The 23,371-nt window shown below is 41.9% G+C and overlaps 1 protein-coding gene across 4 annotated transcripts in view; it reads right to left on the bottom strand.

The window, feature by feature from the left end:
- Positions 1-543: 543 nt before the first annotated feature.
- LOC110537742 (janus kinase and microtubule-interacting protein 2) overlaps positions 544-23,371 on the bottom strand; it is a 40,094-nt gene continuing 17,266 nt past the window's right edge. The window contains exons 4-22 of one of the 4 annotated variants that reach the window (XM_021624101.2): positions 20,633-20,878; positions 18,540-18,638; positions 18,125-18,271; positions 17,583-17,729; positions 17,140-17,196; positions 16,878-17,000; positions 16,352-16,480; positions 16,016-16,099; positions 14,294-14,356; positions 13,948-14,046; positions 10,666-10,767; positions 10,496-10,549; positions 10,315-10,380; positions 10,128-10,196; positions 9,785-9,862; positions 9,281-9,484; positions 4,801-4,866; positions 3,576-3,652; positions 544-3,118 (exon numbers count right to left, since the gene is read on the bottom strand). In XM_021624101.2, coding sequence (XP_021479776.1) covers positions 3,602-3,652; positions 4,801-4,866; positions 9,281-9,484; positions 9,785-9,862; positions 10,128-10,196; positions 10,315-10,380; positions 10,496-10,549; positions 10,666-10,767; positions 13,948-14,046; positions 14,294-14,356; positions 16,016-16,099; positions 16,352-16,480; positions 16,878-17,000; positions 17,140-17,196; positions 17,583-17,729; positions 18,125-18,271; positions 18,540-18,638; positions 20,633-20,878 — 1,884 coding nt within the window. In that variant the 3' untranslated portion in view covers positions 544-3,118; positions 3,576-3,601. The remainder of the gene's footprint in view (positions 3,119-3,575; positions 3,653-4,800; positions 4,867-9,280; positions 9,485-9,784; positions 9,863-10,127; positions 10,197-10,314; positions 10,381-10,495; positions 10,550-10,665; positions 10,768-13,947; positions 14,047-14,293; positions 14,357-16,015; positions 16,100-16,351; positions 16,481-16,877; positions 17,001-17,139; positions 17,197-17,582; positions 17,730-18,124; positions 18,272-18,539; positions 18,639-20,632; positions 20,879-23,371) is intronic. The other 3 variants (XM_021624102.2, XM_021624099.2, XM_021624100.2) reach the window with 3 other exon arrangements.

The following is a 23,371-nucleotide window of genomic DNA, read 5'->3' as shown; positions in this document are numbered from 1 at the left end:
ATACGTTACCTGGGATTTCGTTACGAGCTGATAACAGCTCTGCAGAATTAAGCCATGCTGTTTTTTTCCCCTTCTGTCACTAATTTTGTCCCAGGAAGATACAGTATATTTGGGAACGGAAATATTGTTTTGGAAAAAATGTGTTTAACTATACCAGCTCTGTCTCTGTGAATGACCTTTCTTTCATTGAGAGTACATGCTGAAAGGTAGATGGAGAGAGAGAGAGAGATGAAAGTTTACTCATTGGCAGATAGCCTCTGGCAGAGGTGTAGTCCAGAGCTCTCAGTGGTTCTATTCTATTCTGGCAGAGCTTGGGACAGAGGGGATAAGTGAAAAGACGGACTCTTAGCCTGGATTGACTTTGTTCCGTGTTGAGATGGCCAAGGTATAAACTCAGTGCCAAGGAGCTGAAACATCTCCTTTTTCTATTAGTGGGAGAACAGGGACCTTTACCTCTTGCTTGGGTGAAATGCCAAAAAGCACTTGTTATTCCCATAATGTTACGTCCTCAGTAACCAAGACAACTGGGTTTCATAACACAAACAGATGTCAATTGTTTACCTATTCAAAAAGCAAAAGGGTCAAAATACACAAATAACATAATTCAAGCAACACATGTACAGTACTTGAGGTTGATAATGTACAGCAAATAAAAATAAACAATTGTGTCCCTAACTTACAGGTAAGGTAATGGCTACAGTATGAGGGAAATGTTTTGGAAACCCTTGCCAATTGATGGCCAGGTGTAACATATGCAGAGCACATCACACACAGTAATATGCCTTCATGACCAGACCCTATTTTTCCTTCCCCACCTCAGTCAGTGCCATAGGATTCCATTAGTCCTATTTTAGTGGAGCTGGAGCAACTGAAACACACTGTAAAAACAGGTCACTGAAAAGTCAGTCGTCACCAAAAATGACATTTGGAAACAAGATGTCACCAAAACACAGACACTTAAAACTGAACTCCATTCACTTTTATTTTCATCATGTTCCCTTTTTTAAATATTTTTTTTTATATACTTGAAAGAAGAGGAGGGGGTTAAATTCTCATTGGAAAACAGGAGGGTAAAGATTTACAAAACAATATCCTCGGTGAACAGAAATGTACAACGTTACATAATCATATTAACGGGCCAAAAACATAATCATTAAAAAGAAAGTACAAAGTGATGGGGATAGCGCATTTAAGGCAATTGTTTGTTAGCGGAGTTTGCTCCAAAATAGTGTCAATCATTCCCCCTACATTGTAACGTAACAGAAGTGGGCCACGTTCATGTATGTACAGGTATGTAATGGGATGCCTTAGGTTCCTAGGCCTCTGAATAGGGTCGGGAGGGGAAGCTAGCTCGGGTGGATGTGGGTGAGGCGGTTAGGTAGTTAATATTGCAGCACCAGGACATAGTCAGGGTGAAAGGAGAGAAGCAGAACCAGGCAGGTATACATTGCATCAACTTTCTCCTATTTCAGTTTGGAGAAGGGGGTGGTGGGGGGGGGGGGGGGGGGGGGGGGTAGGAAGGTTAGAACTAACCCCTGTGGTGTCCATGGTGCTGAAAAAGGTGTTAGTGAAATAGAGCAAAGCAAATGACACGTCATCGCTGCAAGAGGTACTGTGCAGTATTCATGGTCACTTTGCTGAGATGACAATGACCATAATCAGACAGAAAGCTGTTTAGGATGTAGGTAGGTAACCAGGATGTAGAATTTACAGCTTGTTCTGTTCTTTTAAAGGGAGTGTTAAACGTCATTCAGTATAAACCACGAAACTCCTGCTGGTGGGCTACAGTTGATTATCTTGAAAGAGTACAAAATAGAGGGAGTGTGACAGGGAAAAGGGGGGAGGAAAATATTATTATACCAATTATTTGAAGTTCAGTACAATCGAGGAAATATAGTTCATTTGCAGCTGTCGCCACAATAAACAGAGCAATTCATACGTTGTGGTACTTAGAAACTGCCGAGCAGCTCTACTGTAGAGACTGTAGAGACTGTATTCACAGAAGGAAGGAAAGAAACTACAGGAAATCATCAAGACACAATGTACATATCAACACGTATATAGAGAGGGTCTTTTTTTCTCTGTGGAAATCTTGGTACATGGGGATCGACTGGGACCGTTGGTTTGTTCCGAAAGGAAAATAAGTAGAACCAGAGATGTCCACTCTGTCCGCTGGTTTAAAACAAAGAAAGTGAAGGTCTCAAAACAGAAGCCCGGTCAGTGTGTGAGCACATAGTGGATCCTCTCTCTCCCATCCTTCTCTCTCGCTCTGTCGTCCCCTGATCTGCTTCCGACCAGAGGAGACACATTGTCCTGAGTGTCCTATGTCCCGCGTCTCCTGGTCAGAGAACAGTCAGTCAGTCACCATCAGATCAGTCAGTCACCATGCTCACAGGCCCTGAGTCAGGTCTCGTCGCTCCTGTGAAGGGGTGCGTTCACACATACGAGTGTCTGTTCGGGTTTATAAGAGGGAGAGGGGAGGGAGGGAGTAAGGACTCTGTAGACTGGTGAGGCCTATTGATGAAGCCTACAGCAGCCTTTCCTTTCCTCTCTTGTCTGAAGTCTGTGTGTAGTCTTGGTGTAGTCTGGGTGTAGTCTGGGTGAAGTTTGGGTGTAGTCTTGGTGTAGTCTGGGTGTAGTCTTGGTGTAGTCTGGGTGTAGTTTGGGTGTAGTCGGACGGTGGTAGGTGGTGTAGCGTTCCCCTGCATGGCAGAGATAAGATCTCCCAGAATTTGGTTTCCACAATGTCTGTGAGTGGGTTTGGTGTGTGTATGTATGTGTGTGTGTGGGGGCGCGCACGTGTGATGTGTGTGTGCCCCTGGTCTGCCTGTGTATGTGTGCTATATTTGTGTGTGTGTGTGTATATGTATATTTGTCCAGTGTATATGAGTATATGAGTTCCAGTTACCCCATTGAGTTTAGGGAAGTTCCATGTTCCAAGGACCAGGACAGTGCAGTGCAGCATACATGGTGTGTATCCCCAGAGTGAGGTCCCAAATCAAAGAGGTGTGAATTCCCAGCCATGTCCATTACCACTCATTATTACAACACGATCCAAAAAGATGACTCGCTTCACCAAAAAATGAAAACCACTGCGGTCACAAACACAATCTCCAGGCTGCAAACAGAAAGAGAGAGAGAGACATAGAGATCAATGTAACAATGGTGGTAGCATTATCCATAGGGAGAACTATGAAGCTGCAATGGAGCTGGTAGACCAAAACGAAGCTTGCATGCCAAGAACACAAAGTCACAGTCTGACAAAGGTAAGCACTAAATGAATGCTGTTATTCATAACTTTTAAGGAAGAATGGGTTGGCTCCCAGGGAATAATGGCTCCCAGTGTCATTAGGAAAATGATTAGCTACATATAGCATGATTCCCTAAACAACGAAACTCTATGAATCACAACTGTGAAAAGACATGTTGGCCACACAACATAGATGATTCCACTCCTATGACTAACACAGGTCCTGATGGTCGCTAGGGAGATGGAGAACAACAGGGGAAACAGACAAGAGTGCAGAGAGGAAGAAGGGAAGATTCTCTGTGTTTGTCGACCAGGACAGACTTACCTCTGCTGCAGGAGATGTCAACGACATCAAGGCCAAATGATAAAGGCAAGAGAAAAGAATAAGAACAGAAACAAAAACTGCAGAGAGAGAGAGAAAGAGAGAAAGAGAGAGAGAGAGTGAGTCGGGAAAACAGAAGACGTGTTAGCCACAGGCAGGAACAAAGGAAGCTTTAGGAAGTTACAAAGACACTGTGCTACTAAGTAGGGGGGAACTAGTCCGGATAATGGCTAGCCTTAGCCTCTATGGTGAATAACAGAGCCTAGCTATAGCAGAACTATAGTAGAGCTTGGGTTACCTGGGAATGTCTGTGGACTAGAGCATAAAACACAATCTGCGTCTCTGAGTCGTGTACATTCTCAACAGTTTTTACCCCCAAGCCCTAAGACTCCTGAACAGGTAATCAATTGGCTACCAGGACTATTTGCATTGTGCCCCCCCCCCCCCCCCCCCCCCCCCCCCCCCCCCCTGCTTTTTACGCTGCTGCTACTCTCTGTTTATCATATATGCATAGTTACTCTAACTATACATTCGTGTACATGCTACCTCAATCAGCCTGACTAACCGGTGTCTGTATGTAGCCTCACTATTTCTATAGCCTCACTACTGTATATAGCCTCACTACTGTATATAGCCTGTCTTTTTACTGTTGTTTTATTTCTTTACCTACCTATTGTTCACCTAATACCTTTTTGGCACTATTGGTTAGAACCTGTAAGTAAGCATTTCACCTGTTGTATTAGGCGCACGTGACAAATAAACTTTGATTTGATTTGTTTAAACTTTAAAAGCCCTGGCATAACTGAACCCCTCATTTCCCTCAGTATTGTGCATCAAGGGAAGGAGAACTACAGGCCACGCCTCATTATGTTTGGCTCATTAACTGGTCAGTGATGTGGGGTTCAGAGCGGTCTGCCTGATGCGTGACCATAAGGAATGGGTTGTCTGAGTGTCAGTCAGGGTGAAAACCTTAGAGATAACCACACATTATATTACATATTTTAACAGACCCCTTCAGGTCACAGAAGCATCACAGGGCCTGAGTCCCAAATGGTACTCTATTTTCTTTATAGTGCTCGACATCTGGTCAGGGCCCATTGGGCTCTGGTCAAAAGTAGTGCATTAGATAGGAAATTGGATGGCATTTGGGATGTAGTCAGTTTATAGCCGACGGGAGAGGAGAGAGCAAAACCTGTCTGACGGTAAATATCTCTGCCGGCCATCTTACCTTCTCCTCCAGATCCTTAATCTGTCTCCTCTGGATGTCTGTCTTATCCTCCAAGTCCCGGATTCTCTGAAAAGATTGTAAAGCAAATATTGTTGTTCCCTTAGCGAATATACTAAATCTATTCAACAGTAACATTGCATGCTATAGCTCAACTGTATGCCAAGCCAACACAAATATGCTCCATACATTTATATTTTACATAGATTTCTGAATCAGCACTGGGAAATATAAATAAACGTTTGAGAAAACATTAGGAAAACAGTCATGCACAGTTGTATTTTCAGTATTACAGTTTTGGTGTATCAGTAAAGATTATTTAGGTACATTTCGCATTTCATTGGAGCATCTGACTGTGGCATGGTTTATTGAAACAATAAATGTTTTCTGGGGAACCAAGGGACTGGTGATGCTGACAGCTTTGCCCTTGGAGTGGCCTGGTAAGTGGTTCACCAGCTGGGTGCGTGTGAGAGGCTGGCACAGTGCTGCTACCCCTGGAGTGACTCAGTCAGTGTAAACTGTAAATAAATGGAGTATCGCCCTCTTCTGTAGCATTGAGGAACTGCAACAGCAGCATCATCTCCCAGCCTGCTTTGTTCCATGTTAAAAACTACAATTTAGAATTGAACAACCTTGTGTTCATTCAAGTAAACATATGACGTGTTCTATTAAATGTTTCAACTGCTTAGAGTATCAATATCAAGTCAATGTCAGGTGTGAGTGTGGCACTCTGTTTTGAACAGACGTTCGGGATCTGTGAAAGTCCTGTCATCCAGCTGTTCTTTATGGACATATTTTAGGCGGGTGCAGGTGTGATTCCCTCAAGTTAAATTATCAAAGGGAGTTTATGCCATATGTTGACTTATACAGGTACAGTGCCTTGCAAAAGTATTCATTGCCCTTGGAGTTTTTGAGGCAAGGAGGGCATTCAGCCGAGTGGCAACAAAGAGACCAAAGATAAGATCTCGAAGGAGCTGCAAAGCTCCACAGCGGAGATTGCAGTATCTGTCCATAGGACCACTTTAAGCCATACACTCCACAGCGCTGGGCTTTACGGAAGAGTGGCTTAAATTACAAAAAATAAGCAAACACATTCAGTGTTAGCCAAAAGGCATGTGGGAGACTCCCCAAACATATGGAAGAAGGTACTCGGGTCAGATGAGACAAAAATTTAGCGTTTTGGCCATAAACCCAACACCTCTCATCACCCCGAGATGAGAGTCATCATGATGTGGGGATGTTTTTCATCGGCAGGGACTGGGAAACTGGTCAGAATTTAAGGTATCGACCCTGGGATGTCTGTTTGACTCAGAAATGTGTTAGTCCACTGAGCTGGACATTAGCTCTGGGGACTAACACAAACTTTCAGGTCTAAAGTGTCAGACAAGGCTACTCATCGAGAAAACATATATTTGGGTCGTACCACGAAATAAGTGCCTTTTGCATCCCTCTGATATTTTAAGTAGAAATTGTGCAACAATATCGAATTGTAAAAGCCAGTTATATTCAATGAAGTGCCCTTTAATATAGACCACAGGGAGAACTCAAGAAATCCGATTTTCTATAAGAATAAAGACTTCCTAAAGTGCCAAAATTCTGCATTTTGACATGTCCCTCCATGCAGCCTCTGTGACTTTTTGGAAGATTTAAACCAATTTATTAAACCCAACATTTCTCCAAGTTTCTCCAAGTAATTTCTGAAGATTATTATTAATTTAATGTGATTACTGATTCATTTTAAGAAAAAGAAAACCCTATCCCTCCTTTTAAGGTCAACCCTGTTATGTGAACTGAACTTTAATATGGTGAAACTTTTCTTTTTTACATATTTAAAAAAAACAAAAAAAACATTGAACATCTAATAGTCAAATCATAGTGTATGGGCCTTTTCTGGTGTTTTGTGGTGGAAAACGGAGTGGGTCAAGAACAAAACGTCAACCCTGTTACCCATAGATAAACAGGCTAGAAATGTTGTAACAATTTCATTTTTTTGTGAAGCTTGCATTCAATTCCCCCTCCCTGTTGCACACAACAAGCTTCAATTTCCCCCGTCACAAGGAGATGTAATGGCTGATTTAAGATGAACTCTTAAAACCCTGTTACGGTCAACCCTGTTACTTTATTTGGCACTTAAAAGGCTCTTACTACAGTCCTTTCTTAAATTTAACCTCTTGAGATGGAAAAACTTGTTTTTTATTGAGCTGCCCATGTGCTCTTTATGACAGAATGTTAAAATTAGGTGAAATTAAAAAACTTATTTTTTTTAACCAAGTTACACATCTCAAAAGGCACTGAATTGTTGGAATGACCAAGTTCACTGAACCACTTTAGCTACAAGTCCACTTGACTGGACGCACCTGTTGAGTCATCTCTCATGTTAAGTCATCAAATGGCGTGTGCAGTGGTTCCTCTTTTAAAAGTTGCATCATACCGCAGCACAGCTTGCTGGATGCCGCGCTCTGGTACAGCATGTTACAGTGCATGACGTCATAGTATTTTACTGTCAGCCATCGTTGCCGTTAATGCTCGTTGAAACCACCAAAGGACATCTTTGAGGGCGTCTTTATGAAGCTTGTTGGCGCTTGCTTACTTACTCCCAAATAATCCTACAGAGGTCCATGCAGAAGTCCATTTAGGACCTTCCTAAACAAAATATTAATGGATTTCTTTGTGATTGTGTATATTAAATTGATTTAGTAGTATGTAGTATGGAGAGCGTTTGCACGTTGGCAAGACGTCGCCGAGACGTCGGCATTAGATCGCCCTTCAGCCGTAATTTGGACGATGCATGTCAAAGCTGCTAAATTACACTGCCAATAATAAAAAACAATATGATTGACTTTTTTTTTGTTGTCATTTAGCAACTTGCAGTAGCGAGCGCATACTTTTCTGTACTTTTCCATATATTTGCCCTGTGGGAGTTGCAACACCACAACCCTGGTGTTGCAAGCACCTCACTCTACCAAGCTACATGGGACTATGGTAGACTACTAGCGATTTTGTTTGTGGGTAAAATGAAGAGAGAAGAGTCGAGTTAATGTGACGTTTAATAGGCTATTGCTATACCATCACATTCTTAAAAGCAGTCCAGCACAGAGAAGAGAGCCTTGAGTAATTAAACAATAAATCAACAACAACATGTCAGCTAAAGAAATTGAATTCAGGAATTTATTCAGCTGTTTTTAATCTTGGCTGTACTAAAGACTTTAAAACCTTTTTCGTTAGAACAGGCTATATAGGATTGATTATCATTTGTTTGTAAATTATTATTGTATTTGTTGTGTTCACGCTGTTACGAAATAGTCAGAAAACCGATTAATCGCACGTACTGTAATAAGCACGCAGAGCTTGCTCCTCCTACCCTCCTCCTTGATCTCCTTCGTCATGTCATTGTCATTAGTAGGCAAACATCCATTAATATATTTCAAGTCCCTAAAAATAGAAATCAACTTGGCAAGATTCTATTATCCTTCTAATAGCCCATCATGTGTGGACTCATTAACTCTGTCTTTATTGCTTTTTTATTCAGGTTGCATCACTCATGGACAGAAACTTCTGAGACACAGTATTCAGAGTTGCAAAGAAAAAGCCATATCTCAGACTGGCCAATAAAAATAAAAGATTAAGATGGGCAAAAGATCACAGACACTGGACAGAGGAAATCTGCCTAGAAGGCCAGCATCCCAGAGTCGCCGCTTCACTGCTGACGTTGAGACTGGGGTTTTGCGGGTACTATTTAATGAAGCTGCCAGTTGAGGACTTGTGAGACGTCTGTTTCTCAAACTAGACACTCTAATGTACTTGTCCTCTTGTTCAGTTGTGCACCGCGGCCTCCCACTCCTCTTTCTATTCTGGTTAGAGCCAGTTTGCGCTGTTTTGTGAAGGGAGTAGTACACAGCGTTGTACGAGACATTCAGTTTCTTGGCAATTTCTCACATGGAGTAGCCTTCATTTCTCAGAACAAGAATAGACTGACGAGTTTCAGAAGAAAGTTATTTGTTTCTGGCCATTTTGAGCCTGTAATCGAACCCACAAATGCTGATGCTCCAGATACTCAACTAGTCTAAAGAAGGCCAGTTGTATTGCTTCTTTAATCAGAACAACAGTTTCAGCTGTGCTAACATAATTGCAACAGGGTTTTCTAATGATCAATTTGCCTTTAAAATGATGAACTTGGATTAGCTAACACAACGTGCCATTGGAACACAGGAGTGATGGTTGCTGATAATGGGCCTCTGTACGCCTATGTAGATATTCCATTAAAAATCATAATTTTCCAGCTACAATAGTCATTTACAACATTAACAATGTCTACACTGTATTTCCGATCAATTTGATGTTATTTTAATGTTACGTTTAATGTTACGTTTAATCTTTCTAGCTCGGAGTCTCTAGTTTTATCCAACGTAGGAACACAGCATTTCAAACGTTGCTACATAGGAACGGACCCAGGTGGTGGCTCACATATGATTGTATATTGTACCTGATGGGCCTGGTGGAGCAGCTCCATCCTCTCAGCCAAGACCTGACAGTCGAACTCTCGGCTCTTCCTCAGCATCTGCCTGCGTAACTTCTCCACGGACGTACGAAGCTCATCCTTCTGCATGTCACTGAGAGGCTCGCCGTATCCGATCACCTTATCCTGCTGCAGTGCGTTGTACAGAGTAGCCTCCAGCTCCTGGATTTGCTGTGGGGGGGGTCAAGGGCGGTAGTTAGCTCCAGTGACGATAATGATGTGTGTAGATATTCATCATTTATAGTAAGTCGGTACTGGCTAGGGGAGAGGTGTATGGATTGCATGCACGAACGCACAAACGCATGCACGCACACACACACACACGCACACACACAAACACACATTTATGTTACCCTCACAGTATGTTCAAACCGCATATTAAATGTAATACCTTTGAGGCCAATAAAAAAGTAAGCCTGTATTTAAAGGTAGGTGGCTGAATGAGTAGGAATGCATCTGGAAGGCACTCACCACGTAGGCCTGATCCAGGGCTGACTTCCTGTAATCCAGCTCCTCCTCCAAATAGCCTTTCTGCTTGCAGAACATTTCCTGCGGAGGACAGTTCTCTCCGGTCAGTGCTCTGATCTCAATACCGTGGCTACCAACCTCACCGGTCAATAACATCACGCAACAGTTAGTGATAGGTAATGTCGTCTATACGCCTTCGAATTCGGAAGTCTTTTTTTGTACTTATGTACGACGCGGGAATTACAGTTCACTTTCATTTCATGGAACCGAGTAAACACTTCTCAAGTCAAGCCCAGTCCGTGTGAAGTGACTGTGAGTGAGGGATGTGAACGGAGAAGGGACTCACCATCTCTAGCTCCAGATCCATCATCTTCTGGTGCAGCGCTGCCTCTGTGCCCTCGATCTGTTGTATCCACTAGGGAGAGACAAAGACAACAAAACGCAGATAAGAAACAATGCCATACAAAATGGCTATTCTATTGCTTATAAGTTACTCTGAACTAAGCATCAATATTTGTACTGTATTTGCATACCTTTTCAGCAAGAGAGAGGACAGTGCTAGCTTGAATAATGGCCACTTGCTCCTCATTTCGCAAGTTCTAAAAAAAATAAAAAATAAATAAAAAGGTTAAACAATCCTGATTCTCAAGTCTTCACGCAAAGGAGGAGTGAATTTTTACTTGCAAAAACATCAGTAATTCCAAGCAGGCTTACCCCGTTATCACCAAGAATGTCTAGCAGCTTGATCAGGTCAGGTATACAGACATCCTGGGGAAGGATCAAAATAAACAATCAGCATTCTATTTCACCTAAAAATTGCTTTGCAGAAAGACAAAATATGATGTCTTGTAACACTAATGAGATACTATTGAGACGGGTTATACCTTCACTCCTTCCTTCATGCAGTAGATCTGCAGGGCGCTGACACCCTCGGAAAACGGATGCATGCGGAGATGATTAAACGGAGGGGATTTCCGCTCACGCTCCTACAGGAGGAACATGTCATTTACTTAATCCGTTAACAGCATTGGTTAAATTGATTGAATGGTTGGACAAGGAAGACAGCGGAGAGAGTCAGTGGAGGGACATTTCCTGCTGTTTTATTCTCTGTCCAGTGGATGGCAGCACTGTTCTTTTGGGGGCTTATTGCAGTATCTGCACTGCAGCACAGAGTGCACAAAGCCCTGTGTTCTGAGCCTGTCTGAGCCTCATTCAGACTGTTAAAAAAAGTATTGCTATTTCCTCATAGAGCATGATGTCATACCAATCAGGCCAATCAGTGGTCTACTCTCGTGAATAGTTTTAATAACCGGTATTCGCCCATTCTGTTGTTGGGGTATGCCCACATCATTCCAACACAGAAAAGCTGCTTTGTAACAGACTTAATTAAAAAAAAATGGAAAGAAGACTGTTGCACTTATGATGTAAGTAATTATAGGTCATATTTCATAGAGATCTGGAAACACTGGACAGTTACATAAAAAAATGATTGTTATAAATATAATGTGTATTCCTAAAACATAAATTGAAAATGATACTGTTGCTACTTCCTGTTGTCATGGATTTTTCATTTACAGTCCAGTGTCAAAATACTGGTTTTAATGTCCAAATTCATAATAGTCTGAAATAGGTCATGAAACATAAAAATTACCCTGTACACATACGTGTCACACTTGTGCTCAGAGTACTTGTATTTTTTTTCTAAATTAGTACCTTATTAACTGCACCAGCATTTTCTAAGCATTCTCAAAATTGATTAGCATGTTTTATTGTAATCAATAGTGCACGCAAATTAATCGCATAGATATTGTATTGAAATCAATGGAACTGGGACAATAACCACAGTGACATGTACCATTTGTGCTCTTCTAAAAGACAAACCACAACAAACTTGTGTAAATTACATATACCTGATGATAGATGAGAACCTATAGTAGCCATGTATCAACTAATCTGTTTACGGTAGATGGCCAATACGAAAAGGAAATGCAACACTTTTTTGACTGGATCATTTCAACGAATCGTCACCTCACATCCGTGTATTTGTTTGTGGTCAGTGACTTTTATACAGAGATTGCTCAGAATTATTTATTGCTCCGATATTATTTATTTATTTGAGTTTTCTAAGTCATGCGACGGACAGGCGTGTATGATAAAACCGACAGTACCAAACCAAAGATATCGTAGCATCAATGTAGCATCATCTCGATGACTATAAATTGTTATATTAAAATCACTAATCTGAGGTAAAAAGGATGTACAGTGCCTTGCGAAAGTATTCGGCCCCCTTGAACTTTGCGACCTTTTGCAACATTTCAGGTTTCAAACATAAATATATAAAACTGTATTTTTTTGTGAAGAATCAACAACAAGTGGGACACAATCATGAAGTGGATCGACATTTATTGGATATCAAACTTTTTTAACAAATCAAAAACTGAAAAATTGGGCGTGCAAAATTATTCAGCCCCTTTACTTTCAGTGCAGCAAACTCTCTCCAGAAGTTCAGTGAGGATCTCTGAATGATCCAATGTTGACCTAAATGACTAATGATGATAAATACAATCCACCTGTGTGTAATCAAGTCTCCGTATAAATGCACCTGCACTGTGATAGTCTCAGAGGTCCGTTAAAAGCGCAGAGAGCATCATGAAGAACAAGGAACAGGTCCGAGATACTGTTGTGAAGAAGTTTAAAGCCGGATTTGGATACAAAAATATTTCCCAAGCTTTAAACATCCCAAGGAGCACTGTGCAAGCGATAATATTGAAATGGAAGGAGTACCAGTCCACTGCAAATCTACCAAGACCTGGCCGTCCCTCTAAACTTTCAGCTCATACAAGGAGAAGACTGATCAGAGATGCAGCCAAGAGGCCCATGATCACTCTGGATGAACTGCAGAGATCTACAGCTGAGGTGGGAGACAATCAGTCGTATATTGCACATATCTGGCCTTTATGGAAGAGTGGCAAGAAGAAAGCCATTTCTTAAAGATATCCATAAAAAGTGTCGTTTAAAGTTTGCCACAAGCCACCTGAGAGACACACCAAACATGTGGAAGAAGGTGCTCTGGTCAGATGAAACCAAAATTGAACTTTTTGGCAACAATGCAAAACGTTATGTTTGGTGTAAAAGCAACACAGCTCATCACCCTGAACACACCCTATCCCCACTGTCAAACATGGTGGTGGCAGCATCATGGTTTGGGCCTGTTTTTCTTCAGCAGGGACAGGGAAGATGGTTAAAATTGATGGGAAGATGGATGGAGCCAAATACAGGACCATTCTGGAAGAAAACCTGATGGAGTCTGCAAAAGACCTGAGACTGGGACGGAGATTTGTCTTCCAACAAGACAATGATCCAAAACATAAAGCAAAATCTACAATGGAATGGTTCAAAAATAAACATATCCAGGTGTTAGAATGGCCAAATCAAAGTCCAGACCTGAATCCAATTGAGAATCTGTGGAAAGAACTGAAAACTGCTGTCCACAAATGCTCTCCATCCAACCTCACTGAGCTCGAGCTGTTTTGCAAGGAGGAATGGGAAAAAATGTCAGTCTCTCGATGTGCAAAACTGATAGAGACATACACCAAGCGACTTACAGCTGTAATCGCAGCAAAAGGTGGCGCTACAAAGTATTAACTTAAGGGGGCTGAATAATTTTGCACGCCCAATTTTTCAGTTTTTGATTTGTTAAAACAGTTTGAAATATCCAATAAATGTCGTTCCACTTCATGATTGTGTCCCACTTGTTGATTCTTCACAAAAAAATACAGTTTTATATCTTTATGTTTGAAGCCTGAAATGTGGCAAAAGGTCGCAAAGTTCAAGGGGGCCGAATACTTTCGCAAGGCACTGTAAAATTCCACTAAATGTTATGTTTTGAAAATGCAAGCGCGTGTAAGTAAGGTAGTAACACAAATTGTCCACGTTAGGTAAATTAGCAATAATAAAAAAAAATGTATATGGACAAATATAACAATTCAATTTAAGATGACAGTATATGTTTCCCACTCACAAACGATTCCAACAATGACATCTATTTCTCACTCATTTAACCATTTAGAGTAAAAAAATGCATTGAAACACAATTTAACCGGGCACTCTAGACTAGAGCTTCCCCATAGTGTCTGTGCAGCAGCCTGAACGTTCGACGTCCTCACCTCTAGTTCCAGTATTCTGAATTCCAGGAGTTCATTCTGGTCCTCGGAGTCTTGCAGCTCCTGTTGCTGTCGACTACATTTTCCATCCAACTTCTCCACCTGCAGAAGACCAGAGGGATAGTATGAAGGTCAGAGCCTGCCAGTAGCATGGACTTCCATACCCTATACAATATCAAGTGGTGCATAGTGAATGTTCAGATCCAAAATGACTACCGTGTATCACCCTTCCTGCTAGCAGACATTGGTGGAGGACAAAGTGAGTTGATTTTAAAATACAAAAGTAAATAATGATGCATAGTGTAATGCAATATTAGTATCATATCAATGATATCATAGCAGGACAGACCTTATCCAGCAGCTCCTGATTCCTTCTGAAGAACAGCTGTTTCTCCTCTACCCACTTGGAGTCCTGCGAGAGGAGAACCAGGTTTCAATGAGGGAAAAATGTTCTTCTCTTGCAGATGTACTTAACTTGATCACTCTGTTGTCGAAAATATCATTTTTCTGCGCCGCAGGAAATGTGAACCTGTAGTGTTTTCGAGTTTTAAAAAGTCTTGTAATTCCCACTTTAACATTTCTGACTTGATTTGTCCATATAATTATAACACACAGAATAATTCAAATGTCCTGTTGCTGCTGTGAGAAACTGGTCAAATTAAGATAGTACATCTATACTTGCAGCCATATAATTAGAATGAGTGTACCAATGAGTTTCCCAGTCAAATTGCCATGGTCAGAGGTTCTATGCCAATTCTACTCATTCTATTTCTATGGTTACAACATACTAAAATGCTATACAAAATCGAACATATCCCGCAGATAGATATCACAGCTATCCCATCATGGATAGCATTTAAGTTTGTTAACTTAACTGAACCACACTGTATTAAATACTAGCATCAATCACAACCCAAACTCAAAATTGTTCTTCACTGTTGTGCGGCAACAGAATCAAAACCATTCATTGACTTTTCCTCTGTCCCCAAGACTAATCACTATTGACAGTCCAACTCTGGAGTTGTAATTACATTTTCACAGCCCCGTTACATTTGGTACTCCTAGTATGTAAATAATTGCATAATAACTATGGTCACATAGTTTGTGGGCTATACTCGACTTTGTCTCAGGGTGGTAAGTTGGTGGTATGTTGATATCCCTCTAGTGGTGTGGAGGCTGTGCTTTGGCAAATTGGGTGGGGTTATATCCTGCCTGGTTGGCCCTGTCGGGGGTATCTTTGGACAGGGCCACAGTGTCCCCCGACCCACCCGTGTCTCAGTCTCCAGTATCTATGCTGCAATAGTCTATGTGCTGTGGGGTTAGGGTCAGTCTGTTATATTTGGTGTAATTCTCTTGTCTTATCTGGTGTCCTGTGTGAGTTTAAGTATGCTCCCTCTAATTCTCTCTCTCCCTCCCCTCCCAGAGGACCTGAGCCCTAGGATCATGCCTCAGGACTATCTGGCCTGATGACTCCTGGCTGTCCACAGTCCACCTGGCCGTGCTACTGCTCCAGTTTCAACTGTTCTGCCCGCGGCTAGGGAACCCTGACCTGTTCACCGGACGTGCTACCTTGTCCTGCACCTGCTGTCTCGACCTCTGAATGCTTGGCTATGAAAAGCCAACTGACATTTACTCCTGAGGTACTGACCTGTTGCACCCTCTACAACCACTGATTATTATTTGACCCTGCTGGTCATCTATGAGCGTTTGAACATCTTGAAGAACAATCTGGCCATAAATGGCCATGTATTCTTATAATCTCCACCCGGCACAGTCAGAAGAGAACTGGCACCACTCAGAGCCTGGTCCCTCTCTAGGTTTATTCCTAGGTTCCTGCCTTTCTAGGGAGTTTTTCCTAGCCACCGTGCTTCTACATCTGCATTGCTTGCTGTTTGGGGTTTTAGGCTGGGTTTCTATATAGCACTTTGTGATATCTGCTGATGTAAAATGGCTTTAATAAATACATTTGATTGATTGATTGATTGATTGTATAGTATATAATATGAAATAAGGGTGCCCTTTGGAATGCAGCCCATGTCTTATTGTTGGTCTGTGGGATAATGTCATTTACCTGTCCTTTGTGGGCAAGCTCCTTCTCCAGGTCTTCTATCTTGGCCTTGTACCTGAGAACGTCTGCATGGAGCTGCTCCTGAGCCTGTGACCCACAACATATCCACATTAACATCAACCATTTGATACAGCCGTATGTGACGGATGCTGTTGTTATAGAACACATGGGCAGTGATAGTTGTAGTGGAGTATATAGTCTGTATGCAGTCTTATACACAATTTAACTGAATACAGAAACAAATCTGGCATGACTGCATCCCTATTGCCCCAGATAATGCAAAAATACAATCGTATGTGGGTGACATTTAACTGAAAATGAATGGCAGGTCTACTGTACCTTAGCTTCCATCTCAGCGTCTAGAAGGCCCCCTTGATGTTCCTGTAGCAGGGCGTATGCCCTCTGTAAGGCCTGGTATTCTCTGGTCAGCTGCCTGAAGCGCAGCTCCGACTCCTCGTTAGCCAGTCCCTGTGTTGATGGACGGACCCCAGGGTTAGAGAGAAGACATTGGGAACAGGAATGCCAGGATGAGAAATGATAGATAAGAGAGATTAGAAACACATTGGTTCAGAAAGACAGAAGTGAAAGTGCAGGTAGCCTAGTGGTTAAGACCATTGGGCCGCTAACCGAAAGGTCGCTGTTTCGAATCCCCGAGTCGACTAGGTGAAAAATCTGTCAACGTGCCTTTGAGCAAGGCACTTAAACCTAATTGCTCCTGTAAGTTGTGCTGGATAAGAGCGTCTGCTAAACTACTAAATATTGCATGGATGCTGCTGATGCAAATGTTATTGATCACTTATCGTAAATAAAGTTCCCTCCCCACCCAGGGTCTGTGTCTATTTCCTGTGACGTGAACAGGTCTCACCTCATCCAGGTCTTCATCGGGAGTAGCTGGGGTGCGGTCCATGCGAAATGAAGCCACGGAGGACGTCTCCGAGTCCATGGATTCCTCATCGTATCCGAAGAAGGTGTCCACTACAATGTGCCTCTGTGTAGGGAGAGATCATAGGATTGTTTGGAAATCTGAGATTTCCCAAGGCAGATGACTGTATTATGGTATCGATCTTGTTTATTTGGTCTCTCCTATGAAGAGAAACACATTAGCGTGCAAACGTGGCTTCCTCTACCTTTATTTGCCTGTTGCTTCGTTTATGCCTCTTCTTCCGCAGGAGCTTTTCCCTGTCCTGAGAGACACAGAGTATATCAGAACGACCAACAAACAAACATACAACATTAGCAACCATGGATGTGTTTCATTAGACCATTTGTATCTGGCAAAGAACAAAATACTGCGTGTACACCAGTTCTCTTAATGCTTAATTTAGATAGTAAAGCAATTGTCTCTTGTGACAGACTGCTAATATACAGTAAATGTTATCTGGCCAGCACACACAACATTTGGTTCTGGGTACCACCGAGATTAGTAAATCAACACATTTGATCGTTTTAGAAGTGCAAGCCTATTTGACTAAATGTATTTGCACGATTTTTACATTGAAAAAAAAAGTGATCATCCTCAAAATAACCCTATTGTTGGTGGTGAAGTCATATTTCTAAAAAGACAACTCACTCTTGTCAGCTCGTCGATGATGCTCTGCTGCTCTAGTACCTGCAGCTTAAGGAACTCAATCTCCTGGTCGTCGTGTGCCTGGTCCAGGTCATTCAGAGACTTACAGTTGGATTTCTTCAGCGGCGGGTGGGAGCTGATCTTCTCCTTCTACACACACAGAGTGGAACCAGTTGTACGGGAGTTAGAACCTTCTCTATCTCTCAGTATGTGCTCATCATGAATAATGAATATGTGTGGTGGTTAGGGTACCGAGGCCCAAGCCACAATGTAATGCACTTCTAAATCTACAAGACTACTGCAGATTTTAATGCTTCGGTTCCATTTACTTTACTTTGACAAGGACTGTAATCATAGCCAATGTGTTGCAGACAGTCTTTGTTAACACTGAGCTATTGAGGCATGCTATGCTTGTACTAAACTATTGGAGCCCTGGTTGTGTTGAGATCTGTGTGATGATGACACTCGACATATAAATAGAATTACTAGAGTGGGAATTCCCCATTTAAGTCAATGTTCTGTAATTCTATTTCTATGCCACTCACCATCTCCAGGTTCTCTTTGGCCAGGCCTTTGAGTTTCTCTTCCATGCGCTGCAGGGTCTGGCTGAGGTCATCGTTCCTCTTGTTCAGCATCTTGTTCTTTTCCAGCATGGGCTTGCACTGCTTCTCCGACTCCCGCACACGCTTTAGCTGAGAGAGAGAGAGAGAGAGAGGGGGGTGGGGGGGGTGACGATAGAATAGAAGGGGAGGGAAGAGAGGAGGAGGCATAAAGAGTTCAGCTCAGTCCAGTGTGTCAACTTGGCAGGGGACTCCATACTTGTAATTGTAACCCCTTAGCAGGTAAATTCATTGCATGTTTAAGGAATCCAGATTAAGACGGATTGTTATTGTTCAGTGATAGGGGATTACGATGTGATTCTCTGCCAGGCATGGAGAGTTCAGAGTGACCAGGTCATACCAGTTCATTCCTCTCATCCACTAGCAGTGAGTTGCGGTCCTCCAGCTTGCGGATGGTGGAGTTGAGGTCAGCCATGCGTCTCTGGTTCCTGCGCATGTCCTAGGTTGTTCAAACCGAATGCACTGTTAGCTCACTGGTATCTTGCAACACACCACATTCACTCTTGGATGCAGTTTTTTGACCCAGCGACACAACAGTACAAAGTTAGACTGTGTTCTATAATATAATCAATTATTTCAACGACATGTATTACACATTGAATAATAAGATGTTTGTGGCATTTCTTCAGGTTAATTAAGTTTGATCATTTTGTACGTTTCTGGGACATTTATTTTCGGAGTTCACTTATTGGGCAATTCTTTCTATTCATCAAGTCACATCTCTCTAGAAATATTGGCCAAAAACAGTTGTTTTCGGTCATGTAGTGATTTTCAAGCAGACCACTAACCCAGAATGTGAGACTGCATTGAAACCTCACAGACTTATTGACTGACCAGCAGTCTTCAGAAACAATGCTCTTCAGAGCCCTTCCTTCAGTTCTTTGTTCAGTACCAGACAGAAGATTGTTTTATTCTAGCAGGTAGGCCTCTAAATACTTGTTTGTTATGGTTTTCATTTGACAAAATATCTAGTACTACTGTTTTTGTCATGTTTTATTGCCCTCATAGAAAGTAATTCCTTGAGCACTACACATGTAGCATAAAAAAGTGATATTTGCACATGAAGAAATTAAGGGATGCATTTGCCCTACATTTAGAATTTTGTTGGTGGGGCACTATGGAGTAGACGTCTTCGCGGGTCCAAAAAGTTGGACCTGTTCCGAAATGGACCTGGGGCTTTCCCACCCGAATCCGATATTCATATTGTTTTTTTAATATATATATAGAGACCCATTCCGAACGGACCAGAGTAGAACTAGACCCGTCCTGAACTGACCTAATCAGATCCAGATCCGGTCCGATCCGTGTGAGGGAAGCAGAATAAAGGTAATTTTTTTAAGCTACTTTAAGCTACCAGAGCTGATAAAGCGGGAGAGGAGGGAGAGAGAGAGGTCCCGCTCTAGCATGCGGGGGAAGGGCCGTACTCTGAGTGAGGGAAGAGATGAGGGAGGAAGAGATGAGAGACAGCAACCAACTAAGCCGACTCACACTATAGTAAACTAGTAGTTGCCATAAATAGGTTATTTACCATGATATATGATTACATAATATCTGTCTTGACCGCATCAACCCAGGTGAAGCTAGTTAAGCTAGCTAACGTTATCTAGCTAGGCTAACTGAGGCTGCAGTGCATGCACTTTCTCATCCTACAGTTACAAATAACAACAACTCCATTCAGAATATTCAGTAGCAGCCTACCTGTTGGTTCTTGGTCATTGTAGCCTATCTTTCTCCCTTAACTTTTAATTCCGTAATTTTACCTTGTGATTGGCCAACAACATCAACAACAACAACAAGCTACAGTACATGAACCACGCTCCACTCTTGTGAAAAGCAAGAACGGCAGCATAAATGATAAAAAGTCTCTCTCTCCTGTAGCAGTAGCGTTCGGATCTGAACGGCCTTTCAGACAAGTGAAAATAACACATACCCGAGCCCCGTGACAATCATATCAGATCCGACCCAGACCCGTGACATTATTTAGACTTCTAGCTCCGCGGATCGGGTTTCGGGTATCCGGGTACAGGTGGATCTGTGAAGACTTCTACTACGGAGTGCGGCTTTTGGTATTCAAATTGTGGTATTATATGAGCGATACAACTTTCATGTAGAGAACGGCCACACCCAAACTGTGTTTGTTTGACACTGTGTGAAAGCAGTTTGATCATTGTCCTGCAATGTGCAAAGACCATGTCGCTCTGTATGGATGAGGTGATCGGCGTGATTCGAATTGCAGGCTAATTTAATCCTGTCCTTAAAAGTATATTTCTGACCACTTATTCATGTCATTCTTGTCAAGCTTTTTCCACATAAGCTGCGTAAACTAGTATAGGCCTACAGTATTTTACCGCTCATTATCGGTTAATTGTCCCATTCATTTCCATTTGCTTTTGGATTGGCTTCATTATTACATTTCTATAATCTGTTTAGTACCATTTCCAAGTTCCCCTCTGCCTTTCTATGTCGTACCGGGCTGCCACAGTGCTCCGCCCCGTCCCCAGCCCGCCCGGGGATCTCTCTCTTGGGGCTGCCCAGGTTACACTCTGCCTCCTTGACCAGGAACAGCTGGTCATCCAGGGCATCCTTTTGCATCTGCATCTTCTGCTGCAAGCCAATGGCATTCTCCAGCTCCTTCTCCAGAGAGAAGATGGTGCGCTCTTTGGATTTGATCTCATCCACCTGAAGGAGGGCATAGCAAACAGGAAACTCCGAGAGTGGTTAATGAGACACAGAGATATGGACAGGAAGGATGGATGGACAGACTGACTGTCTCAATGATTGAGACAGACAGACAGACAGACAGACAGACAGACAGACAGACAGACAGACAGACAGACAGACAGACAGACAGACAGACAGACATGTGCACAGTTCCTTACAAAAGAGCAGGGGTGAAAGTAGATTTAATGTATTCATGGTACGGGACAACCTATGTGTTCACGCACTTGCGGCTGACCGGAGGTGATGATTAATTACGGTGTACTAACCTACAGTTTTCTTGTCATCTTTGTTTTAATTATTGTCATATGCTCGTGTTTTAGCGGTACGCTGTACCAGCACAATTGTTTTGTCAGGTACTCCATACCGGACCGTATTGGCTTACTTTGACCCCTGCAAAAGAGTAGCATGTGAAAGAATGATGTATCATATCGTGTAACATATGTCATTTGATGATGACCATCACAATTAGCAAGAAAAGGTCAATGGATCATTCCACGAAATGAGTGCCTTTTGCATCCCTGATATTAGAAGTAGAAATTGTGCACCAATATTGACTTGTAAAGCCTTTTGTATTAAATTAAGTACCTTTCAATATAGACCACATGGAGAATTCAATAAATCAATCAAATTCAGCATATTGACATGGCCCTCCATCAACCATGCGTCACTTATAGGAAGATTTTAAACCACTTAACCACAAACCTACTCAAAGTTTTCACCATCATTGTAAAGCCCTGGTTATTTTGTTGCTTTGTCAAAGTAATTTCTGAAGATCATTATTTATTTAATGTGATTAGTGATTCATTTACACTACCGTTCAAAAGTTTGGGGTCCCTTAGAAATGTCCTTGTTTCTGAAAGAAAAGCGCATGTTTTGTCCATTAAAATCACTTCAAATTGATCAGTAATACAGTGCAGACATTGTTAATGTTGTAAATGACTATTTTAGCTGGAAACGACTGATTTTTAATGGAATATCTACATAGGCGTACAGAGGCCCATTATCAGGTGCGGCAGGGTAGGCTAGTGGTTAGAGTGTTGGACTAATAACCAAGAAAGAAAGGTTGCAAGTTAAAATCCCTGAGCTGACAAGGTTGTTCTGCTCCTGAACAGGCAGTTAACCCACTGTTCCTAGGCTGTCATTGAAAATAAGAATTTGTTCTTAACTGACTTGCCTAGTTAAATAAAAGTAACAAATCAGCAACCATCACTCCAATGTTAGCTAATCCAATTTTATCATTTTAAAAGGCTAATTGGTCATTAGAAAACCCTTTTACAATTATGTTAGCACCGCTGAAAACTGTTTAAAGAAACAATAAAACTGGCCTTCTCGAGTCTAGTTGAGTATCTGGAGCGTCAGCATTTGTGGGTTCGATTACAGGCTCAAAGTGGCCAGAAACAAAGACTTTCTTCTGAAACTCGTCAGTCTATTCTTGTTCTGAAAAATGAAGGCTATCCCATGTGAGAAATTGCCAAGAAACTGAAGATCTCAAACAACGCTGAGTAGTACTCCCTTCACAGAACAGCGCAAACTGGCTCGAACCAGAATAGAAAGAGGAGTGGGAGGCCCCGGTGCACAACTGAGCAAGAGGACAAGTACATTAAAGTGTCTAGTTTGAGAAACAGACGCCCCCACATGTCCTCAACTGGCAGCTTCATTAAATAGTACCCAGGATGCTGGCCTTCGTTCCTCTGTCCAGTGTCTGTGTTCTTTTGCCCATCTTAATATTTTATTTTTATTGGCCAGTCTGAGATATGGCTTTTTCTGCAAAATGGTTTTCTAATGATCAATTAGCCTTTTAAAATTATAAACTTGGATTAGCTAACACAATGTGCCATTGGAACACATAAGTGATGGTTGCTGATAATGGGCCTCTGTACGCCTATGTAGATATTCCATAAAAAATCTGCCGCTTCTAGCTACAATAGGCATTTACAACATTAACAATGTCTACACTGTATTTCTGATCAATTTGATGTCATTTTAATGGACAAAAAAAAGGTGCTTTTCTTTTCAAAAACAAAGGCATTTCTAAGTGACCCCAAACTTTTGAACGGTAGTGTACATCTGTCCCTCATTTTAATGTCCACCCTGTTACATGAACTTAACTCCCAATTTAAAATGGTGAAACTATTCCTTTTAAAATGATGTTTGAAATAACAAACATTAAACATATAATAGTCAAATCATAAAGTAAAAGCAGATGAGCTTGTTCTACTCTTTTTTTGGCAATTTGATGGTGTTTTATGGTGGAAAACTGAGCGGGTCAAGCATAACACATCCACCCTGTTACCCATAGATATGTTTTAAAAAATTCATTTTTGGGGGGTGAAGCTTGCAATAAATTGCCACTCCCTGTTGCACACAACAAGCTTCCATTCCCCCTGTAACAAGGGGATGTATGGCTGATTTAAGAAGAAATGGTCAACCCTGTAACTTTATTTGGCACTT

Source organism: Oncorhynchus mykiss, chromosome 12 (genome assembly GCF_013265735.2).
Source record: "Oncorhynchus mykiss isolate Arlee chromosome 12, USDA_OmykA_1.1, whole genome shotgun sequence".
NCBI classification, from domain to species: domain Eukaryota; kingdom Metazoa; phylum Chordata; class Actinopteri; order Salmoniformes; family Salmonidae; genus Oncorhynchus; species Oncorhynchus mykiss.
The sequence above is the reverse complement of the archived record's forward strand: the minus strand, read 5'-3'. Positions and strand labels throughout refer to the sequence as shown.